The following is a 25,821-nucleotide window of genomic DNA, read 5'->3' as shown; positions in this document are numbered from 1 at the left end:
TAGAAATGAAAAGATTTTTAAGAAGCTGGCATCCTTTGCAAGTTTACCATAGTATTTTTGCACAGTGTTCTTGCCGTTTTGCCTTGCTTTTCCTGTGGTTATACTACGCATTTATCATAGCTTACCCATGTTTGCTTTGTTTATTAATATTCTTTATTATACCTTGATTCTTTGCAATGCTTGCCTGTGCTTTACCATGATTTCACTATGCTGTATTACACTTTGCTATGTTTCTACTCGTATATAGCGTTATATTGTGGTTTTGTGTTTTCTAAGGACCTAGCATTTTCAACTGATTGTATTATTAGTAGGCATGGTGGATTTTAACAATATTGACACTAAGATTTATTTGGTCAAAAATGATAACGTCACTATTTTTACAGTTTATCCCGTTTCTCTTTTCTTGTATTTGTGGTTTATCATCTCACCCAAACCCCTTAATGGAATGACCTTTTATGCACTGGTGAGGCAGTGCTACTATTATAATGCTGCTAATGTACTGGATCTTCTGGTACAGCAATACGGGTCATTTATATTGTCTCATGATAATGTGTGTATAATTACCTAGTGAATGTTCATTTTGGGATTCTGCACATTCTAAATTCAGGAAACATACTCTGACCAGCCAGTGTGTTTAGATTACTTAAAGATAATTCATCAGTACTTTTAAGTGCTCAGTCATGTATAAAGATGTACAACCACATCCACACAAAAGAGGTGCACGACTATACATATACATTTGTTATATTATACAATAATATAACAAAAGAAAGGCAGGGAAATTTTCTCCCCCAGTTTAGGTAATGTAATTGTTTAGCTGTGTCGGGGTCTATTATTGTACATGTTAGTAGTCCTAAATTGAACTGTACTTAGCATTACGTATTCAGTGCTTTTTAACCTAATGGTATCCATGCAACTATATAAATATTAGTACACTTTTGTTGAATTCTGTGTAGATAAATTATCATGAGACTATAGCAATTATTCGCCAACACACTATTTTGTATGCCTTCTATATTTAAATCAAATCTCCAAAGGCATTAAGGGAAAAGACATTTTTCCAGAGAATGGCACCTTAACTGATCATCAGCTGTTCTGTGTTCCACTCCAGCAATCTGATGGACGGAAATAGGACTCATACCCATAGACTCGGAATTTCATTTGAAGAAGCAGAAGATTTTTACCAGCAGTAATAAATACCCTTGGTATCCAATTGCCATTAACCCTGACTTCTTTGCCCTGAATTGTGCTTCCTAGTAAAGAAGAGAATTCTCTTTTTATTCAATTAAACATATTGAACTGGCTTTCCAAATCCAAATTATTCTGTTATAGAAAATTATACTAAATTGAGTATTATGTAAATGCTTAGAAATTTCCTGGTGACCAATGTAATTTGAGGAGCTTTAATAGTTTAATCATTATTCTGCAAACACCTTTTGGTTCTGTAATTTGTTATTGCTTTACAGCTGATGAAGACTTGTTAGACAAGCTACAGTCTGCTGAGAATGGACTTTTCATTGTGTACTATTCCTCTGACTCAGAGTTGACCTCGAATTTCAATAGTACAATGCTATACAACTTGTACTGTTTTGCTTTTTGGAAAATGTAATTCTCAACTCTTGGGTGATTCATAGCCTTTAAGTTATATTTGTCAATGTTAAAGATCTTTTTGAAAATATAACAGTAATCTTAGGTAGACAAATTATCCTTGCTTAATTATTTTTACATACACTAGACTAACACTACATTATGCTTTTTCTAATTAATTAGACAATGGGCATCCTAAATATGCAAAACTCCAGGGCAGCTTTGAAAGTCCAGTAACCAGCTAAAGAAGAAAGGTACAAAATAAATACTTTGATTTCTGTGGCAGCTGTTTTTCATTTAAAGTCTTAGTTATTTTACTGGACAAGTTTTTTTATTAAGTGTAGCTATTCTGATAGTCGCAGTGCTGAGTAACCAATATACAAAGCACAATTGAATTTGTAGGAGTGGTAGCATGTTGGTACAACTTTAGCATAGCACATCAAGGAATTCCTTTTGTGCTATGAGGGAAACTTAATAGAAACAATTAACAAATAATTAGATTTAACCATCCTTGGAGATATGAAAAAACAAACAAACAGATGACCAGTAGAACGCTCCAGTTACAGCTGTAAACTTGGAGGGCCACGATTTAAAATTGGAACATTTCTGAAATAGCATTCTAAAATTGTACAAAGTTGTTTTAAACACCCTTTTTAATGCAATACGTGTTTAATTATTGGTACGTTGTTAAGATGCGTGCTGTGTGAAATATTAACAAAGCACCTTCCAAATAACCATAAAATGACACCAAAATTGAGAAATATATATAGCTATACTGCAATCCACCTTGTTGATTGAAGGTTTACTGATAAACAGCTGTGTTCTAAATTGCAGTGTGATAGTCTGCTTGTTGTTGAATAAGCAATCCACCACCGCCGCCTTGCCCTCATTGGAGACAAGCTGTTTACTCACCCAGGTTATTAGGGTCGACCACTGCCTCTCAGTCAGTGTGTGTTAAAAGACCTCCTGATGTAGCGACAGACCCTCAGCTCTTTACAGTATTGTACAATAAATAATACAATTTTACTTTGTTCAAAATAGGGAAGAATAGGGAAGAATCAACAGCAATTTACCTAGACTAGTCTGAATCAATGTAGTCCGAAAAGATTGATAGTCTAAACCAGAAATGCATGCTGAGAACAGATGAAGAGACCAAAATTAAATATCAGAATTCTGTGTATGCATGTAATTGTGTAAATTTACAGCTATGTTGATATTTTTTTTCCAAAAGGTTATTTCTTATTTTTGCTGACATATGTATGCAAAAACTTCAAAGACTAGACCAAGCATTTTTAGAACGCCACAGATTACATTCAGTAATCTAAACAAATTTGAACTGTCCTGTTCAAAGATTAGCAAGTGTTAGCTGAATCTGGATTTATTTGGATTAGAGTTGGGGAGACACAACAAAAATTCTCCTAACCAAAAACACTTCTGGTAACAAAGGAGCTAGTTGGTTTAATATGGAAGAGAGTAAGAGTGTACCTACCGAATATAATTCTTGTCAAGGGCAATGTGTTCTTTTACATTTTTGGATTACTGTATGCTTCATTTCCTAAACCCTGTGCCCCTTGTGTTGCCAACGTAACTACAAGCCTTTTGTCCAGATGGTGGTCACTAGAGGAGGCCTGATACTCGGAGAATGCCAGTGGAGAGAGACAATGCTGTACAATCTGCTCCTTGGCGGTTCTGCAAGGACAGGAGGGTTGCAGTATTTTCTCTTACACACTAATTAATGATGTCTCTATATAATAGTTAATGAAGATTCTCACCAATGCATGTCTCCCTGTTCAGATTACTGTATGTCACATGTTTAGGAGACATGGTGCACCAAAGACATTTGTTCCGAGGTTAAATTTGCTGCCTGCAAAAAAAAAACAAAACACAGTGCTAAATGTTATCATGCTAAATGCCATTAACCTGGGCTGCATAAATATTGTAGATTGAATGCATTAGATTTCAATGCTGACTTTGTCTATGGACAGTACACTTTTGAGTTATTTTCTTTATATTTGGTACACAGCTGAATTCTATGATTTTCCCTTGAAGATCAAGACCACACACTTTGGCATTAACAAAACCTCGTATTTCTTCCTTACTGTACACTTTAGTTATGATAAAAAACAAACAAAAAAAAACAGCAAGACCATGCATTTTACGAATGTTGAGGTGGTTTGTGTCAATTGAATCTAGCATTGACTGTAATAAAACTAAGTGCATTGTTTAAGCTATCAATTAAAAAAAAATAATGTTTTAACATCTAGCTGCACCTCTTTTTAAGAGATATCAATGCGGGATAGGTTCAATTTCCAGTCCCTTACACAACAGAATAAAAGGTATTTTCTTGATGTTACAGCAGTTCAGGTGTCAATTGGTCTGTTAAGGTTTTTAGAGGCTTTTTTTTTTATGTTGTATTACCAGCAACACATACTGTAAATTGAAAGACACAACTGAAAAAATATATAATACCAGAGATTAAAAAAAAAAGAGAAAGGATTATTATCGTCATTTAGTTCTGTGAAAGTCAAGCAGGGATAATTCCATGCTAGCAATTTCAAATGAAGTCATAGTGCTTTTTTAATAATTTAGTCTGCTTTCTTGGATAAAACATTTTTAAGCCCTTTTCTGTAAACCCATTTTACTATGGTAGATTATTCATTAATCTACAAGATGAAAGTGGAACCTCTATTATTTGAATTAAGGTTAGGATCCTGTATTTAGCATAATCATCATTATCGTCATGTATCAAGAAAGCAGTAAAAAAAACATTTATACTAATGTTAAAGTAATTATTACAATAATCTATTTAGCATTATTAACATTGGCTAAATCCATTGATTAGCATTAATGACATGTTACCATATGGTCACAATACCAACCAAATGGGGTAATGTACCATAATTCTGGAGATTTTTAACACAACTATATGAGTTCTGCCTCGCTAAATAAATAAATAAATATTGAAATTAGGCTACTAGAGTAATGGCATTGGCAGCAAATGCAGCTTACACAATGGAAACAGATAGAAAGCGTTGTAGGAATCAGCCTTTTGGTGCGTTCCCCTATGAGAGACGGACTACGTGCGTGTGTCAGTCAGCTGCGTGTAGCAGTGACGTTTCACCAGTGCAATGTGTTTATATGATGAAGCGCACGCTTGCAGCGTGTTGTTGTAGCTTTTAAATCCATTTGAATTAAACAAAGCAAGCTTCAATCACAAACAAAATGCTTACTGTCCGTTTGTTTAAAATAGCCAAAGCAATATTCAAACCGAGCTGCTTATCGGCTGTTGGCAATATCAAGAAAGAGCACAAAGTACCGTGACACAGATATTAAGAAAGCAGATATTAAGAAAGCAGAAAAAGCCATCGGTTGCAGGTTACTATACATTTATCGTTTGTTTTGTATTTTTTTTTTTTTTTTAAGCTTTGCGTGGAGATGGCTTATAGCAAACCGCATAGCAACACTGTGTATTTGTAGCCTAATTAATTTTGTTTACGTTTGCATGTTGCATGTTGTTTTTGTTCACTAACCTATTTATGGATGTGTAAATGCTTTTTCTATAGATGTTCGCAAATATCCACATGTCCGCCTATACCCCAGTCGACAGGGGGTCGGATATGCGACGTTGTACTGTATAATAAATATACTTGATTATAATTGTCTCTAAGTTAAATTGATATGTTATTTGTTAATTTAATGTTATGTGATGGGTATCTATGGTATATTATTTTCATGTGTTAAAAAAGTGTACAGATTAATAAGCATGTGTTGAAAATTTCAGTTTTAGATTTAAAATAAGTATAACCATAACACAAATGTGCAATTTTTTTATGTCTCATTATGAAACAAATGAGTTATATATACCGTCCCTGTAAAATGTATCCTTTGTAACCTTGTTAGGGCAGCTTACAATTCCAGAATTCCAGCTTTTTTGTTTTTCAGCTGTCACTATAGAAGAAATAACCCATCAGTTTCCATAGTAATTAACTAACTGGCATAGTATCAGATTTAACCCGTTTTTTTGGAAATAGAACTGTAGTGGAGGTTAGTATAACAGCTATTATAACAAAGATATGACGCTTTATTTTTTGTTCAGCTCTGGCTGTAATTAGGTCACCATGTTGATGGTGTACCATAATAGGGGCATTTGGAAGCAATGTCCTTGAAAAACCAAACAAACAGCTTTTTTTTTTATTTAACAAACTAGAGTATTAATAGTCGTCGATGTTATTTGGTTGACATTAATTCTGTAAATGTATTAAAATATAGAGTATAAGTAAATAACAACACACAAGAGATGTCTGGTTATGCTGATAAAGAAGTAATACCAGTAGCATGATAGCACAACCTTAGCATAGCACATTAAGAAATCCTGTTTGTGTAAGAAATTCCTATTTTGTTCCAATGTCAAGCTGGGACTTTCAAACTCGTATTGCCCAGCTGAAATTGGTATATAACCCCTTATAAAAGTTTACCATAGTAAAGTGGAATGATAGTAAAAGCACAGTGAAGTAAAGGTAAACATTGTAAGGCCTAGAAAGTTATGATACAGCATATTAAAAATCATGACAAACTATAGTAAACTATGACAAACAGATATCAAATCTCTTACAATCCCAGAAGCAGATGGAAGCAAAGCATTAGAAAGAAGAAATGTTTGTTATATCAGACCCACTGTTACCACATTTGAATTAGTTGGCGCTTAGCTAGCGGAGTATTATCAGTGGTGGGCAGAACCACCGTTAAGCCTTGTGGGAAGAACCGCAACCCTCATCCTTTGTAATTTCATGGGGTGCGACTGTCTTTCCCTGAAGTCAAACAAGCTTTTTAATATCTGGATCTAATTCAGCACGATTTTTATTTCACAGTTTGAAATTCCACTGACAAACTATTTGTTTTACATTAGTACACCCTCTGTAATTAATAATGCATTTTTGGTTTTATGTTTTTTTCTTTTTTTTTTTTTTTTTAAGTTCCTGTATATGGAACTATTTTTTAACTATTTTAGCTCAGTTTTAGGCGGAAGGATATTTCATAAAAATTACTTTTTTTGTTAATGTTTTTTCTTTTTTTTCAAGTTTTATAAGTGCAATAAGCACTTCAGGGCGTGGTGGTATCAGAGTATATCACACACGCTGTTGTGCCTTATTGCTTATATATATATATATATATATATATATATATATATATATATATATATATATATATATATATATATATATACAGACGTGCTCAAATTTGTTGGTACCCTTACAGCTCATTGAAATAATGCTTCATTCCTCCTGAAAAGTGATGAACTTAAAAGCTATTTTATCATGTATACTTGCATGCCTTTGGTATGTCATAGAATAAAGCAAAGAAGCTGTGAAAAGAGATGAATTATTGCTTATTCTACAAAGATATTCTAAAATGGCCTGGACACATTTGTTGGTACCCCTTAGAAAAGATAATAAATAATTGGATTATAGTGATATTTCAAACTAATTAGTTTCTTTAATTAGTATCACACATGTCTCCAGTCTTGTAATCAGTCATTCAGCCTATTTAAATGGAGAAAAGTAGTCACTGTGCTGTCTGGTATCATTGTGTGCACCACACTGAACATGGACCAGAGAAAGCAAAGGAGAGAGTTGTCTGAGGAGATCAGAAAGAAAATAATAGACAAGCATGGTAAAGGTAAAGGCTACAAGACCATCTCCGAGCAGCTTGATGTTCCTGTGACGACAGTTGCAAATATTATTAAGAAGTTTAAGGTCCATGGAACTGTAGCCAACCTCCCTGGGCGCGGCCGCAGGAGGAAAATCGACCCCAGATTGAACAGAAAGATAGTGCGAATGGTAGAAAAAGAACCAAGGATAAGTGCCAAAGAGATACAAGCTGAACTCCAAGGTGAAGGTACGTCAGTTTCTGATCGCACCATCTGTCGCTTTTTGAGCGAAAGTGGGCTCCATGGAAGAAGACCCAGGAGGACTCCACTTGACAGAAAAACATAAAAAAGCCAGACTGGAATTTGCTAAAATGCATATTGACAAGCCACAATCCTTCTGGGAGAATGTCCTTTGGACAGATTAGTCAAAACCGGAGCTTTTTGGCAAGTCACATCAGCTCTATGTTCACAGATGAAAAAATGAAGCTTTCAAAGAAAAGAACACCATACCTACAGTGAAACATGGAGGAGGCTCGGTAATGTTTTGGGGCTGCTTTGCTGCGCCTGGCACAGGGTGCCTTGAATCTGTGCAGGGCACAATGAAATCTCAAGACTATCAAGGCATTCTGGAGCAAAATGTACTGCCCAGTGTCAGAAAGCTGTGTCTCAGTCGCAGGTCATGTCCTTCAACAGGATAATGACCCAAAACACACAGCTAAAAGCACCCAAGAATGGATAAGAACAAAACATTGGACTATTCTGAAGTGGCCTTCTATGAGTCCTGATCTGAATCCTATCGAACATCTACAGAAAGAGCTGAAACTTGCAGTCTGGAGAAGGCACCCATCAAACCTGAGACAGCTGGAGCAGTTTGCTCAGGAAGAGTGGGCCAAACTACCTGTTAACAGGTGCAGAAGTCTCATTGAGAGCTACAGAAAACGTTTGATTGCAGTGATTGCCTCTAAAGGTTGTGCAACAAAATATTAGGTTAGCGATCCCATCATTTTTGTCCATGCCATTTTCATTTGTTTTATTATTTACAATATTATGTTGAATAAAAAAACAAAAGCAAAGTCTGATTTCTATTAAATATGGAATAAACAATGGTGGATGCCAATTACTTTTGTCAGTTTCAAGTTATTTCAGAGAAAATTGTGCATTCTTCGTTTTTTGTGGAGGGGTACCAACAAATTTGAGCACGTCTGTGTGTATATATATATATATATCGATATATATATATATATATATATATATATATATATATATATATATATATATATATATATATATATATATAGTATTTTAATAACTAATCCACTGTGCCTACATACTGACCTGTGTAGGTTAGGAAGCAGATTCGTGTAATGTAGCCTCCTACTCACCTGTTCATGTTGATGATGAATGACATGCATTTTTTTAAGAAGATAATGCTAACATTATTGCAGTTTGACACAGCTACTTCACATTAGATAAAAACTCCCACCCAGTACTGGAATGCAAACTTAAATGATTACTGTGACCGTTAAACTTTTTTCTATATGTAAACAACAGTGCATCTGTTTAATTGATGTACTATTTCTCCTGAAAACCATGGCACAGGATTAATTTATTTATGTATTTATTTTTTCTAAATGTAATAAAAGGTTTTAGTTTGGAAAGAACATGTTCTGCCACATCACAATGAATGTGCGCAATCCTGGATAATATGTTGCATAACTATGAAAATTGGAAACCGTGTTACCGGGGGAAAATAGCACATAAAACAGCTCCAGTGGTCTAATCAGATTACAAATGAAAAGGCTAGGTGTCCCCTTGCAGAATCTCTATTTAGTTGCCAAAAGCAAAAAGCATAGTACTTGTATATTAAATATTATAATACTGAGTATCTGCTATGCATTAAATTAGACTTTGGTAGTTATACTCGTTTTTTAACTATTTTTTAAATTCTAATCTGCAATACTATTCCCGGTAATAAATGCAAAGTCTGTAGGTGGACACATAATTTAGCTGTCCATGCATATTGCAGTCCGTGTAGGCAGATAGAGAGGCAGTGAAATAAACATCCCTGCGAGTGAAGTTTTAATGAATCCTCCACTGTCACCAATTCAGCTGCTAAATAAACCACTTGATAATGCCGACTTCTTACTTCAGTGCTATTGAAACTCCTCTGGCATTAATTTTGCAGATTTTTAATAAATGCAAAATTACCAAACATTTCTTGCTCCAATTATTGTTCTGAGAAGTTTAATGCATGTGTTCTACTTTTTAAAATTATTTGATTCCTTCAAACATTTTCCTTTGCGCTTCAAAATAAGGCAGTATTTTATGACATGCGTTTTTAATATTTGCTGCACAAAGTTAATTGAAGCTTACTTTACAATTTGCTACTGCCTGTTGCTTAAATAACAAAAATAACAAAGGATATATTTGGCATTATAGTAGGGGTGAAAGAGCTATTCTGTTAATGCTTTGTCGAAGGCATTTAGACACTCAGACAGCACTGTGACATGAAACTCGATGCTTGCACTTTTATTAAACAAGTAAACAGAAATAAAAGGTTTACACAAAACACAAAAGGAAAAGGCACGTTGGCCAAAAGAAACAAACAAGCAATACTAACAAGTAGCACGCTGGTTTAAACCAGAGTGAATAGCAATTGTTATTTCTCTTTATATTTTTACCTCCTAACTCCACACCCGTTCTCCACTCTGAAGCCACCCCCTGTGCAGCTAGACTGCAGCTCTTTTATATTGGTGACCGAGGGATTAACTAGCTAACAATTATCTTATTATCCCTCGGTCACATTTTGCACAGGTTTAAGAAGATGCGTGACTGTCATCTAATTATATACCATACCGCCGTCATATATATCTACAGAAATCATAACAATACAAATAATATACAAATAAATACACAAAGGGGTGGGACATCCTGCCATAGTGTTGTTTTCTGTTCAGCAGATATTTAACCACCTCATGCAGCATGCAGTTGTTACAGAGGGGATCTCTCTGTTATATACATGTAATTCAAACACAACCATATAGACTTAGACATTACTGTTGTTCATTAGTGGTTTAATGTATAGGGTGAAAACATGTAAGAACTGGTATAATCCAGGTGCTGGAGTTTGGTCTAGTGCTCTATTGCAAATGCGTGTTTTTTTTTTTATTATTTATGTTTTTTGATAAAGTGATGTTAGTTTAATTGCCATATTTTACTCTCATAGAGAGGAGTTCACAAAATGTGATCTATTTTTGGTCTGCTTTTTTCATCAGTTTCCACTGGGGCTTAGCGCTTGAATCCTAGTTAATCACAAGTGGCTGAAAACCATACCAGAATGACAGCTGTAAGGGTCAAAATGGTAATTCGCACTATTTTGAAAACATCATCTTAAGAGGTCCAGGGATGAGGAACATTGCAAAGGATATTACTTCAGGCCTGCCTATTGGTGGTACTTCCCTCATTTTAGAACTGTAAGCAAATTGCCTAGATATTAGAGTGTTAGGGCTGTTTCTGAAATGGTGTGATTCAAACACAGTTGATGACAACGAGTATATCCCTGTGTGCCCCGCCCCTGTGTGTATTTTTGTGTTTTATGTTGTATGTATTGTGTAAATGTTGGTGTATTGTAGTTGGTACACCAGATGTAATGTGGGTAATGAGCATGAGTATTTAATATGTATAATTGTATTTAGGCAGGGGGATTGCACAATCACTTCATGTGCATTTAAAGTATTTAATAGTATGTGAGCACAGGGTTGCACAAATGAGTTCACGTGCTGGGATTCAAGTAAATAATTAATTAGTAATTGAATCCCGGCACAACAGTATATATAGGTGCACGTTTTACTCACTCGGGGTTGTGTGTGCGGTGAGTGGAGAAGGAGAAAAAGTAAAGAAAAGAAAAGTGAAGTAAAGTTTCTTTGACTCACCGTGTTTGTTTGTCTGTTTACTGTTTTGTCGTTTTGTTCGTCTGTTTATTTTGGCAAAGTGCTGTGTCCTGTGTTTTGTTCAACCTTTTATTTTCTGTGTGTTCTTAAAACACTGAGCGCCACAGCGTCTCAGTTTCACCTTCCACTACTGTCTGTCTGTGTACTTTCTGGTCTGACGTCACCCCTACAGCTAGCCTGTCACACCCTGTTAAATGCATTAAGCACATGTTAGAAATTTTATTTTTTTACGATTAATGTGTTCTACTTATTTGTAAGGGTTTGAGATTTGCTGTTTCGATACAGAATTTATGAAAAACTTCCCGCTAGCTACTGTTTCTAAAACTCTGTGCAAAATATTACTGTGCCAAAGTGTTTTCTCTTATATGATATCAGTGAGTTAATGTTATGTGATGGTAAAATACAGATTTTAATAGAAAGCTGTAGAATTACAATTTTTATGTTCCATTTGTGAGACAACTTGTTAAAGCTATAACACGGCTGCAGAAACCGAGAACAGCTTATAGCATGGTTCACTTTTTCAAATGCCATCGTAAAAGTATTCATAGTAGCCGTTTAACTGTGATTCTCCACCCAAAGAGAGTAATAAAGGTTTTATTCTTAGAAGTCAATTCAGGTTTACAGAATGCAGCTATAATAAATGAATACCTTACCTAATGTTTTAGTGGAACATGACATAGAGAAGCCATCTGCACAATATTGTTTTAGAAGTTTTGGCAGGCAAGGACTTGCGGCAAGCATGCTGCCCTTAATTCTTTCAGATTTAATATATTGACCATTGACGTTTGTTTACGGTTAATGACAAAAACAGTGAAATACAAATTAAAAGCAGGCATTGTTAAAAACATGACCGAAGCATTATTATTGTAAAGTGAAATATGTTTACTTTAGCTGATGGCACTGGTTTTACTGTAGTACAGTGTAGGGCTCTGTGGAAGGGTGGTGGGCAATTCACTGACACACACAGGAGACAGAAGGTTTTATTTGTAACGCCGCTCAGGCGTACTGATTTATTTTTTACCCACAGAGGGCACTGTTGTCCATGGCCTGAATACTGGCAACAGTAAACAGGACCATGGGGTTACCAATACTGGTATACAGTCCAATACACATACAAGAGGTCAAAAATAATAATGAAAACAAAAGGCGAAAGAAAAAAGAGAAAATAAAACTACAAAACAAAAGTGCTGCTTACACAGTGCCCCCACTGCCGCTAAGCCGGTCAGTACAGGCCTCCGACCTACACTCGGCTATTTCTTATACACTGGGGTGGCCAGAGTTCCCCATATAACTACACATGTCCCCTCGGGTACATAATTTTTTCTTTTACTACTTGGTTTCTTTTAAGGCAGACTGTCTCACTCAGTCATGCTTGCTTGCTCTTTGTTTACACTGACATCTTCCGCCAGCGTCACTGGGTATCCTCTCTCCGGCCACCCGAATGCACAACCAAGCGCAATCCCCCCAAGGCCTGCCTCTCAGCCACTCAGAGAGAGGGAAAGCCAACACACCCTCTTCCTCACCACTCTGTGTTATCGCCATGACGACAGGCGGATCTTACGAGGTTGCTGCCCTCTACCTGCAAAACCACGGAAACACCAGATAGTCAGCACAGACCTCCCCTGTTACAGGCTCTTTAGCCATATATTGCTCATGAAACATAACAATGTCTCTCTTCAATTAGAGGTGAAGGCTGGACATTTAGTAGCTTTGGTAGAAGCAAGTCAAAGTGCAAAAACAAATGCTGTGCTGTGTTTAAACAAGTTCCCTGTGTACTGCAGTTAAATTTTGTTGTTGTTGTTTGCTGGCTATTTAAAAAAAAACTGTTTGATATAGTTCTTTTTGGGAAGACTTATGGTCAATAATATTCTATGCAGTAGCAGCCATGGCCTGCTCAAACCAAACTTAACCAAGAAGTCATGTTGTAGCACTTGAATGGGGTTGATGTACTCCCTAACCCACCAGTAACAGTTTAAACCCTAACAGTTGTTTTATTGTGAGCACGCTTTCATTTAGACTCCGCTCTGTTTTACTTCCAAGTACATTGCCTTCTAGGGATATTATTTATTTAGACCACATTTGCTGCTTCATAGTGCCCTTGTAATTGTTGTTGCACAGAGTTCCTGACCAGATATAATGAGAAGAGAAAGCATAGAACACGCAACCACTCTGGGTAATTATGCTTCAGGTTGAGGGAAAGAATAATGACAGCTTAAAATACTGCTTATTTAAAACTCCATTTAAAAAATAAGAGAGAGCTTTAACATTTTAATGGTAAGAGGTTTTCTGCATGCCGGATGGGGTTTAATGTGAAGAATCAAAATTATTATAGAACACATTAGACTAATTTCACTTTGCTATAAAATGGAAGTTGAGTGGCACGATAACACAGAGACCTTTAGTGGACTAGAAAGGCAAACACCTCATTTAGGGAGGCATGCTACTGGGATAGTTCAAAAGGCCACAGTGAAGCAACCACCTTCAAAAAACATTTTCAATTGCAAGATTACAACTAGATGTGTCACATGATATGACTGATGACATATACACAGGCAAGCAGGGGTTCTGTGAAATTAAATATATGCATAAAATAAATAATTGTGTTACATCATGGGATTAATGGGCATACATTTATGTAGGGATCAAATCAAGATAAGGGTAGCATATACAGTGCCGTGAAAAAGTATTTGCCCCCTGTCTGATTTTCTGCATTTTTGCATATTTTTGACACTGAATGTTATCAGATCTTCAACCAAAACCTAATATTAGATAAAAAGGGACCCTGAGTGAACAAATAACACAAAAATTGGATACATATTTCTTTTATTTATTAAAGAAAGTTATGCAACACCCAATGCCCCCGTGTGAAAAAGTAATCGCCCCCTTAGACTCAATATCTGGTTACGCCACCTTTAGCAGCAAGAACTGCAACCAAACGCTTCCTGTAGTTATTGATTAGTCGCTCACAGCGCCATGGAGGAATTTTGACCCACTCCTCCATGCACAACTGCTTCAACTCCGTGACATTTGTGAGTTTTCGAGCATGAACTGCTCGTTTCAGGTCCTGCCACAACATCTCAATGGAGTTTAGGTCTGGACTTTGACTAGGCCATTCCAAAACTTTAAATTTCTTGTTCTTCAACAATTCTGATGTAGACTTGCTTGTGTGTTTTGGATCATTGTCTTGCTGCATGACCCAGTTGCGCTTCAGCTTCAGCTCACGGACGGATGGCCTGCCATTCTCCTGTAGAATTCTCTGATACAGAGCAGAATTCATGGTTCCTTCAATGATGGCAAGGCATCCCCAAACCATGACACTACCACCACCATGCTTGACCGTTGGTATGAGGTTCTTACTGTGGAATGCAGTGTTTGGTTTTCGCCAGACATAGACACCACTTTTGACTCATCTGTCCATAGAACATTGTTCAAGAACTCTTGAGGATCATCCAGGTGCTTTTTGGCAAACTTGAGACGAGCATTTATGTTCTTCTTAGTGAGCAATGGTTTCCGCCTTGCTACTCTGCCATAAATCCCATTTTTGCCCAGTGTCTTTCTGATGGTGTCATGAACACTGACCTTAGCCGAGGCGAGAGAGGCCTGCAGATCCCTGAATGTTGTTCTAAGGTTCTTTGTGACTTCCTGGACGATTTTACGCCTTGCTCTTGAAGAGATTTTGGCACGATGGCTACTCCTGGGAAGATTCACTAGTGTCCCAAACTTTCTCCATTTGGACAATGTGGAGCCCCAGAGCCTTAGAATTGGCTTTGTAACCCTTTTCAGACTGATAGGCATCAACAACTTTTTTCCGGAGGTCTTCAGGAATTTCTTTTGTTCGAGGCATGATGTGCCTCTAAAACCAGTGTGCTGACAACTTCACTTTGATGGTAAGGGCCAAAGTTTGTCAGATTTATATTGGGCAGGGCTGGCCCAAATCAGGCCTGGTTGTTAACCAAAGTACTCAAACAGCTGACCCTAATTATCCCTTTAATTGGGTTGAGTTAACTAGGGGGGGGGGTGCAATAACTTTTTCACACCTGAAGATTGCATGTTTGATTACCTTGCACACCAAACAAATGAAAGAAGCACCAAACTTTGGTGTCATTTTTTCTCTCAGACTCCCTCTATATACTACTACCACCCACAAAAAAATCTGACCAAATACAACGTGAAAAATGTGCAAAAATGCAGAAAATCAGACGGGCAAATACTATATATATATATATATATATATATATATATATATATATATATATATATATATATATATATATATATATATATATATAAAATATCTCAAACTTCAACATATATACAGTATATCATACTTCAATGTGTGTGTATGTATATGTGTATATATATATATATATATATATATATATATATATATATAGATATATATATATAGATATATATATATAGATATATATATATATATATATAGATATTGTGACAAAGTGAACTATAAAATATATGGGAAAGTGGTGGACGGTGTGTATATTGGTCCAAGAGTGAAGAGAAGCCTGTATCCTCTCCATTGAATTTGGGTTACATAAGTAAGTTGTAGTCTTTGACTGCCAATGTCACAAAGACTACAATTCCCAGAGCTGCACAGGGGCGACCAGTGTGCTTGGTTACGAAAGACTGTGTTCAAGACCCGAAAGAACCGTGACAAAACACCCCAGTCTGTCACAATATATATATACAGGTATGTATATATATATATATATATATATATATATATATATATATATATATATATTGAAACAGATATATTTTCCTGTTAGGCACCCTAATATATATATATATATATATATATATATATATATATATATATATATATATATATATATATATATATATATATATATATAATATAGTGCCGTGAAAAAGTAAACTATATTGATCATTTGAAAAAAGGAGTAACGCAGGCATATCTCTGTCGTGAATATAGGTCGTCAAAAAGCACTCTTTTGCGGCAAAGCAAAATTTGATTAAAGAAAAAAAAAACAACAACAAAAAAAATTTAGTATCTGATGAACTTTTCATGTCAAATTTATCATGTCGGGTTGATTTGGAATAAAAGCTCATTTTGGGATTCTTGCATGTTGGATTAAGATTTGGTGCACTTTGAAATGATTCATGTCAGATTGACTTTGTATAAAAGTTTAGCTTCAATTCGGGATTTTGCTTTTTGTACTGTGTTTTAATTCTTTAACAAATTGGATAAAGCAAATTAATTTTTGCCCATTCTTCATCCATCTTGCCCTCAATCCTGACCAGTTTCCCAGTCCCTGCCAATGAAAAGCATTCCCATAACATGATGCTGCCACCACCATGCTTCACCATGGGGATGGTGTTCTCAGGGTGATGAGCAGTGTTGGCTTTGCGCCACACATATCGTTTTGCCAAAAAGTTCAGTTTTGGTCTCATCAGACCAGAGAACCTTTTTCCACATGTTTGCTGTGTCTCCCACATGCCTTTTGGCAAAATCCAAATGGGATTTGATATGAGTTTTTTCCAGCAATGACTTTCTTCTCGCCACTCTTCCATAAAACCCAGCTTTGTGGAGCGTCCGGGTTATAGTTGTCCCATGGACGGTTTCTCCCATCTCAGCTGTGGATCTCTCCAGCTCCTTCAGAGTTACCATTGGCCTCTTGGTTGCTTCTCTGACTAATGCCCTCCTTACCTGGTCACTGAGTTTTGGTGGACAGCCTTCTCTAGGCAGAGTGGCGGTTGTGCCATATTCTTTCCATTTTTTAATAATGGATTTAACGGTTTTTGAATGTGAAAAAGGTGCTCATTTTGCTTTCCTGTATGAGTTTCTTACACCACATGTTGATGTATCTATAAGTTGTAAACACATGGTAATGCCATTTTTGTTGTCTGTTTATATTCTTAGGCAATTTAGCCAACAAATTCTGAATCGTCAAAATTATACTTTTCACACATATCCACCACACCTTTAGCATACAGGATTGAATCACTTCACTGTGATCTGAAACACATCAATGCTGCATTCAATTAGAAGAGGACAGAATTGGCTTACTTTGTGAATAATCAATGACATACAGCTTTGCCAAAATGACTAATTGCTTTCCTGCATGAATCGTTTGTGAATTTGAAATGAAAATGCAGCACATCTTCTTTCCAAGGTTTTTTGTAAAAATGAGAGCGGTGCGTGCGTGTAGTTGGTTGTTTGCTAGAACACAAAAAATGATTTTTTTTCCCTTTCTCTCTTGAGCACAGATATTCAGATACTGCCTCATTATATGTGCCAAAGCTAGGAAGTTTTCAGGAGTACAGTTGATTATTTAAATATGCGGTTGGGTTTTCTACACTTCGTTAAAATGTTTTGCTTGGCTGCACTGGAGTTGATTTCCACTGTGTTTCAACAGAGTAATTAATAGTTTTAACCAAACTTTGCAGACAGTTCAGGGTTCTGGAAGTTTCAGACCTGTCGATGGGATTGAAATGTTCAAGTTGTTTACATAAAACACCCAGAGGTTTAAGTTATTTGTAATTGCTTTCATTTTATATAAAACAAGTAAATAATAATAATTAATATTTCTAGAATCTTCCATAACATTCTAAAATGCTCAGTCAAAATTCTATGGTACAACCTAAAAATAACTGAAGCAAGTAGACAATGTTTCGACTAGTGCCTGCTTTAACGTATTGTTTCTTATAACATCCAGAGTCTTACTGAGACCAGACAGAGTAGACTGGGATTAAGATGAGACACCCAGTCAAACACTTACCTGGCCCGAAGGACTCAATAGTTTTGATGATGTTATTTTGGAATGTGCTATGCTTTCATTTTAACAATTTTAGTTGTCATTTGTTAGTTAAAAAATAGAGAATTTAATTAATCTGGTATAACATGTCATGTTTTATATTGTTAATCTTTACATTCTCTTCTGTTTTCTGAAGTAGGTACTGCAGTGTTGCAATTGCATAGATTTGTATATTTCTTTATTTGAACCATTTAAAACAAAGTGATTTTTTACTGTTTTAATATATTTAGTATATACAATTACACCCTTCTTATTTTAAAATTAACATATTCAAGTTGATTTAAATCAAATGTGTCACTAAAACATGTTACAAACAAATTGTCTGAAGTTGGCTGACAGAACCCATGTGGAAGCTTATGTTTTGTTTTGTTTTGTTTTGTTTTTCTCTTCTAGTTTGTGGAGATATCCATGGGCAGTTCTTTGACTTGATGAAACTCTTTGAGGTGGGAGGTTCACCAGCCACCACACGATACCTTTTTTTAGGCGATTATGTTGACAGAGGCTATTTCAGTATTGATGTAAGTGCAGCTATTTTGTGTTTATCATTTTCAACTACTATTGTAAAGATGGCTCAGTCTAGTAGCTATCAAAATTTAATAGAGGCAATGCACTCTGCTCCATTTTTAAACTATGGCTTTGATTTCATTAAAAACAAGAAACAATTCGTAGCACAACACAGAACATCTTTGTAAAGACCAAGCACTGTTATAATGTTCTTTCTTATTCCTCACTCTTACAGCATAAACAAGGAATACTCCAAATGTTTTTTTTTTTTTTGTTATTTCCTGTTAATATAATGTGTTACCATCTGGATATTGAATAAAGTAATTTTATACATTTCTGTAACACATTAAGAATATACCTCAACACAAATGTCTGTTTTGGGGTTTTTTTATTTTATTTACAACAACCCTTCCCTCCCCCTCTCTCCACTTCCTAGTTTCCTGCATTCTCTACCTACCTTTTTTTATTGGTTTTCATGATATAGTATTTTAATATTAAAATAGCCATAATTAGATTTTCAATGCCATTTGGTTGTTTGCTTACCCATGCCCATTGATTGTCCTGTAAATTACAAAAAAAGTAGCTGAAAGTATCAATTGTATCCCATATTTATTCTAAAATAGGAGGAGTCATTTAGATGCACTTGTACCCTTTTTGTTGTTGTATTTCAGTGTGTGGTGTACTTATGGGCCTTGAAAATCCTTTATCCAAAAACACTGTTTTTGCTTCGTGGGAACCATGAATGTAGACATTTAACAGAGTACTTCACATTTAAACAAGAATGTAAGTATGAGTTAAAGCTGTGTGCATGTGATGTTACTGCAATGGTCACACTGATTGCACCTGACAGGGACTGGGAATGAAAAATTCTGAGGATGCTCACATACTTTTAATACACCACAGTTTCACATATTTCCATACTTTATGGTTTGCAGTGTAAAACAGATCAAACAACTCTTGGGGTGTGTCTGTAATCTGTGCTGGAGTCAATTAAAAACCCATATCAAAGAGTAACAGATAGAGATTACACTGGAGATGTGTGCTGTAGTAGGATATGATCCGTACGTATTGTCTTTGTTTCTATTTTGTGATGAATTATTTTAATTTAAAGCTAGGTCGTTTAATGAAATTGTGTGACCTTCTGGGTCATCATATTCAATCCTGACCAGATTTCTAATGACAAATCCAATGCAATTTTTTGATCTACTGGTCAGACATTGATTACTGTAAATCAAGTTTATTTGACTTGACTTACTAGAAAAATAAATTTCTGTATGATGGGTCTGTTTAAAGACAAACTCCCTTAAGATGACTTCAATATTTTCAAATAGAAAATACATCAGAGAAATAAGATATAATGGTATGCTGTACATTTACCTAAACTTTAATTCACACTATACAGATTACAAAGAAGAAAAGGATAGCAGAAAAAAAACATGAGAAATCCATCACCATATTTTTTCACTTCACAAATTTGTTGAAACCACAGTATGATAGATGAATACAAATCTGTGTTTTATTTTTAAAAGGGAGTGTACACAGGGGTGGGTGTGGGTCATCGCTGGATAATAATGAGGCAGACAGAGCATTGGTGTTGACACGATGCACAGGCGCGCAGATTTATTTTCAACACAAGTGCTGACACTAGGGTACTAGCAATAGTAGCCATAGTGCCACATTTAATAAAGAAAACAAAACAAAACCAAGCAAAAATTAAAAGGTTACCACACAAAATGGTGAGCGCTAGTCTCACTATACGAGACGTCCTGCTCCAGGAACCTACTACTCTATGGTAACCCTCGCTATACTGTTTTGGGATCACCATCTCCTAAACTGACCTGCTACTGTTGTTTCCGAAGTCCCGGAAAAAAAAGTCAGCACTAAATCACTTTATGGAAAGACTGCCCTTTTCAGAATACAACAAGCATGACTGAGTAGCCTTGGGGCCACTTCCCTTGTGCAATGAGCACCCCTTTTACATTACCCTATCAAACACCACAGTATAATACTACAACCAAAGTACACTTTGCACCTTGTATAAAATGTGCGTACTTCTCCCAAATGTATGTCTTGAAAATCATATTATAAAATGTATTAAAATACTACTATGCAAAGAAATAATTCAGAGTAGTCTGTTAATGGCTGAATTGACACCTAACTTTTTTTGTGTGTGTGTAAAGGTAAAATTAAGTATTCAGAGAGAATATACGACTCGTGTATGGACGCATTTGACTGCCTACCCTTGGCTGCCCTGATGAACCAGCAGTTTTTATGTGTACATGGAGGCCTGTCTCCTGAAATCAACACCTTAGATGACATCAGGAAAGTAAGTATGTCCACTTTGTCATCGTCATACAGTAGACTCACTATTCAAAAGTAGTTGTACTGAACATGACTTGTACTACTGTACTAACAGGGCCTTGACTGGTCTTTGTTTCATGTTTTTTAGATATTTAATCAAACAATCTGTTTTAATGTTTTTGATATTTCATCAGAAAACATGTAATAACTGTTTTTTTTTATTATTTTAAATGCAGAGACTACAGTAAATGTTCTACACACTTATTATAGAATTAAAATATTGAAGTTTTGTTTCTACAGATACTATCAGCATGCATTTCATATTGATAGCATAGTTTGGATTATAGGTCAAATTGGACTACCTGGGTTCAGATTAACAGGAGTCTACTGTAATGATAATTAAACTTTGGCTTTGCTGGTGTGTAAATAACAAACACAGTAATATTGACTACAGTACATAATTTGTAACCACATAAGCATATAAACAGTATCACATAAACAGTCTTTCTTGAATGTTTTTATTAACAACATAGTCTATTCTGGTGAAGGAATAATAAAAAATGTGTAATGTGGTAAATTCAGTAAAGCAATATCGGAATTATGGCTCCCCAGATTGAACTTGTAAATGTTAAGATGTAAACTAGAGCGACTACCCTGGAGCTAATTATTGCTATTATGTGGTTCTGCTTATTAAATTTGGTAAATGATATTCACCATTATTTATTTAGCATAATGTAGATAAAATGTCAGGAGGTATTTTGGAATGGGAAGCTCTAAATCACAATAATAGCTTGTTTTTGTGTTCTTAAAAGAACATCTTTAATTATGTTTTTGCATTTAAATGAGTGTGGCCTGTGTTGAAGTTGAAGAAAGTCCAAACTTAAGGATTCACTTTGGGCCTTACCTGTTTTGTACAGTATAATCAGTATTATGCTAAGAGGGTCCAATACAATTTAGAAGAACCTTTCATTATTTTGCCAATACCATGCAGCATTGAATGGTAATACTGTATGTAGCAACATCTGAGCAATACATTTGTATTAAGAGTTCAAGAAACGCTAGCAGAACTGGACTAAGGCAACCTTTAGTACAAAAACTTGTACATGCAAATACTCACATTAGAATGTTCAAAATGGCACTAAAGGATATCCAACATAATGACTTTTTCTATTTGAGCTTGCTAGTAGCAATGATCAGCGACTAAGGTAAAAAAATAAAAATAAAAATACAGTCATTTAGTACTGAATTACCATATACTGGTAAGTTATTGAATATCAGTTAACAAAGATGTGTCGGACATAAGCTGGTAAGATAATGAACGGGACACTACATTTTCCTAATATGTAATTGATATGAGGATAACCTAGGATAAACTCATTTAAACACTGCATTTCAGCAGCATCCAATCCTTTTAACATTGGATTGCGGTTGTAACACCTTGGTGTACACAGCTGAAAAAACAAACAAATTTTAACAAATGGGTTCTAGAAATAAACTGCTCATCCTAATGCGCACACTCATTCCAGATGGCATGTTGGAAGATAATCATAGGAGAAATATGCGAATCACATCCACACATATTGAGTCACAGTGTGGAAGAGGCTTGTAAGTTAATTCCACTGCATGGACTGTACTGTAATAAGTACAATTTTTCAATGGGGCTGGGTGGCGCAGTTGATTGGATAAAAAGCGTTCTGCCGGTTTCACAATAGATGTGGACATCAGGCACTATTTGATAAAATATCAGCCTCTGCAAAGATGTGGGGCCTGAATTTATTCAGCAAAGCAGCAGTTTTTCCAAACAAAGCATTCTCATCCAATTGCTGCATATTGTGGTTTGAAATATGTATTAAAAACATTCAAAACTTTCTTTACAAGTTGAAAAACAAATTGTGTGCTGCATTGAAATACATTAATCATGTAATTGTTATGCTTTCTAGTTTTAACTGTTAAAATGTCATAATTAAAAAAAACAAAAAGAACAATTGAAAGCAGTCAACCATTGCTGTGGTAGAATATTGTGGGTTTTGTTTTCTAGATATTAGTAACAAGGAATTAAAGACCTTCCATCTTTTTTAGCTTCATTAATTTTTCTTATGACCGCCTACATAATCCCATTACTAATGCTGTAGTGCCCACAATCCTGTTCTTTCGACCAGACCTTGGAGGGTTTACCACTGTAGTTCTCAGAACTACACAGGCATGTTTAAGCTGCTACCTGCAGCAGTAGGGTGGTATTAAAAGGGATTATAAGGTAGTAACCTCTTGTACCTAAATAAAAACATTTTAAGCCTTCTGCATCTGACAACATTTTCTTTTTAAATATATTCTTTAATAAAATATGTTCAGCAATAAATAGAGATGATAAAAGGCATGCTGTCCAATAAACTTCCACTTCAAATAGCATTTGTTAAATAGTCATGTTATTTACTAAATGTAGCTTGCTACACTCATTTTTGTGTCACTTTATAAAAAGTTGATATATTGCTAATTTAAATGCTAGCACAATGTAGGCAGCTGTTCAGAAGAAAAAGCATTGCAGTCACAGCTAAAAAGGTGCACTGTTACAAGTTTGCATAATGAACATCAGCAGATAATGCAGCTAATTATTTGAATCAGTTCTATTAAAAGTACAGGTGTGTTCTTAATTGTGTAGTAATTGGTGCTGCAACTGAAAGTGAATCATTTTAATATTGGCTTTTAACTGCAATTAAATTGTGCAGAGATTTTACAAGGAATGTAGCTGGGTCATCATGTAAATGCAGCTAAGCCCCACAGTGGAACACTAAAATGAGAATATTACTGGATCCGTATATAAAATAAAAGTAATATATATATTTATTTTATCCTCCATTTTGTATGACCAGGAAAAGAGTACAGACTCACAGCTATGCTTCCAAAATGAAGTTGCCATCATTTGCTTAACAATGTGTAGCTTTCAGAAGGTTATAGACGGCATGTCAAAAGTGTAGGCAGTTCTAGAACAGGACCTTGGGGATCAGGCTGCACGACAGTATACCTGGAGGGGGTGAGAGATACTAGATCAGACAAGAAAAGAAATTGAGGAAGAAATGTTCTACTTTATTTAGAAGTTTTGACTAATATAGTGAGTTGATTATATCTTCCGTATCCGTAGATAGTTGATCAGTTTAGAGTGGAAACTCCTAAATGACCTCTAGTCATCACTTTTGTAACGGTTCCTCCTGAAACATCAGTGATGTATACAGTCTTGAATATGGAAGCCAACTAAGCCCCAACTATTAACCCTTTCTCAAAGTAACGTGTCTATAGGGCGTCTGATTTTCGGGTGAAATTTCAGGTGTATGCTTTTTAAAAAATCAGGTAGAATTATTTAATGAAAAAATCAGGTGAAATCAGGTGGATTTCTTTTGCATATAATAAAGAAAGAATAAATATCCAGGTATAAATCTGGTTTTATTTAGAAAGAAATAAACAAATGCGTAAGCACAAAGTGTTGACAACAGTTTAAATCCCCAACGTATGTATATTTCCAAACGTTGGGGTATGCAAACTTTTGAAGACATCTATCTCTCTCTCCTCTCTCTCCTCTCTCTCTCTTTCTCTCTCACACACATACTGTATATGGAGGCATTTCTCTGTTCCAATCAAGTTTTATTTTGTAGTGAAGTTGCAAGTATAATTGCACACAGAACATACGGGAAAACTAAACAACTTTACTCCATGCTGTTTTACAATGAGAAACGATTGACTGTTACATCTAAATGCTCTTGGCTTAAACACACACTCATAAAATAAATAACTGGAAAGAAAAGTGTGCAAAAAAAGCAAAAACCTTAAAGCTATATTGCTGTTATTTTGAAAAAAAAATATATATATATATATCAGATTATATAATATATAAATCAGATTAAATCGGGCCTACGTGTCTATTGTGACTGAACCAAACTTGCAACTGAGAGATTCAGCTTTTGAAATATTACAGCCCATTTGTTCAACCTCTGTGTGTCTATGTTATTAACCTAACACCAATCTTCTGATGTTTGGTTTTATTTTTATTTCCTGTAGTTAGATAGGTTTAAAGAACCACCAGCATATGGACCAATGTGTGATCTCTTGTGGTCAGACCCATTGGAGGACTTTGGCAATGAAAAGACTCAGGAACACTTTACACACAACACAGTAAGAGGCTGCTCATACTTCTATAGGTAAGTTCATCTGTGTAGCTTGTTGTCTCTGTCCAACAGTTAACCCAGCCATGGCACATAGTATGAGTAATGTTATTTATGAGGGAGTCTTCATGGCAGTGTGTAAAACATTGGTTATTGCTTTTACTCCCATGATTTACAACTCTTGACATGTATGGCAACTCTTGACAACTGGCTACTGATTTTATGTTTCCATTTTAAGTATGAAATATAACCATTACCATATGGGTATTTACCGCCTAAAGACCTGAAACCTGAATATTGATATACCAAAGCTGCTCAGCAAGCCTGTGACAGTCATGCCCCACCCCCGGGGGTACATAAGTACTGCGCTCACAGATCTCTGTGCCATTTTTCCTTTCAAGACTGACCTGATCAGAGAGCCTTGTTCAGATAAGTACATTGTTGCTTCTATCTGTATATATTCACATTTATTGTGTTTTTACACAAATTATATGTGATATTAAACTAATCGCTGTAGTAGTTTTTACTAATTACACATATTTGTGCACTACAGCCTGTTTGTTATGTCCCACTGTGGCCTTGTGCCCTGCGTGAAGCCAGCGGCTTGAGTCGCTCCTTCCCAGGGTCCAAGCAACATAAGTCGGCTGACTTTGTGCTTTCCCCCCAGGCTGCAATAGCTCCAGCTGGAGTATTTCTCATTTTGTCTTTGGGTAAAATTACGAAACATTTTATATATTTATGTAATTGTTAAATTACTGTAGTGTCTTGAGAAGTCTTTTTCTCATTGTGTTTTTTCTGTTTTTACAGGCTAAACACAGGCCTGTCTGCAACGTGGTGCTACGACACACGTGTAGTGAGAGCAGCTGCTGGGCTAACAGCAGCAC

The 25,821-nt window shown here is 35.6% G+C and overlaps 1 protein-coding gene across 4 annotated transcripts in view; it reads left to right on the top strand.

Annotated features, from left to right (window-relative positions):
* The window catches only part of LOC117409043 (protein phosphatase 3 catalytic subunit alpha-like), a 156,298-nt gene that overhangs the window by 90,132 nt on the left and 40,345 nt on the right, over positions 1-25,821 (top strand). For all 4 annotated transcript variants that reach the window (XM_059001735.1, XM_059001745.1, XM_034014571.3 and 1 more), the window contains exons 3-6: positions 18,375-18,499; positions 19,157-19,268; positions 20,666-20,811; positions 24,834-24,973. In XM_059001735.1, coding sequence (XP_058857718.1) covers positions 18,375-18,499; positions 19,157-19,268; positions 20,666-20,811; positions 24,834-24,973 — 523 coding nt within the window. The remainder of the gene's footprint in view (positions 1-18,374; positions 18,500-19,156; positions 19,269-20,665; positions 20,812-24,833; positions 24,974-25,821) is intronic.

Source organism: Acipenser ruthenus, chromosome 2 (genome assembly GCF_902713425.1).
Source record: "Acipenser ruthenus chromosome 2, fAciRut3.2 maternal haplotype, whole genome shotgun sequence".
Taxonomy (NCBI): Eukaryota; Metazoa; Chordata; class Actinopteri; order Acipenseriformes; family Acipenseridae; genus Acipenser; species Acipenser ruthenus.
This window is presented reverse-complemented; position numbering and strand designations above follow the sequence as displayed.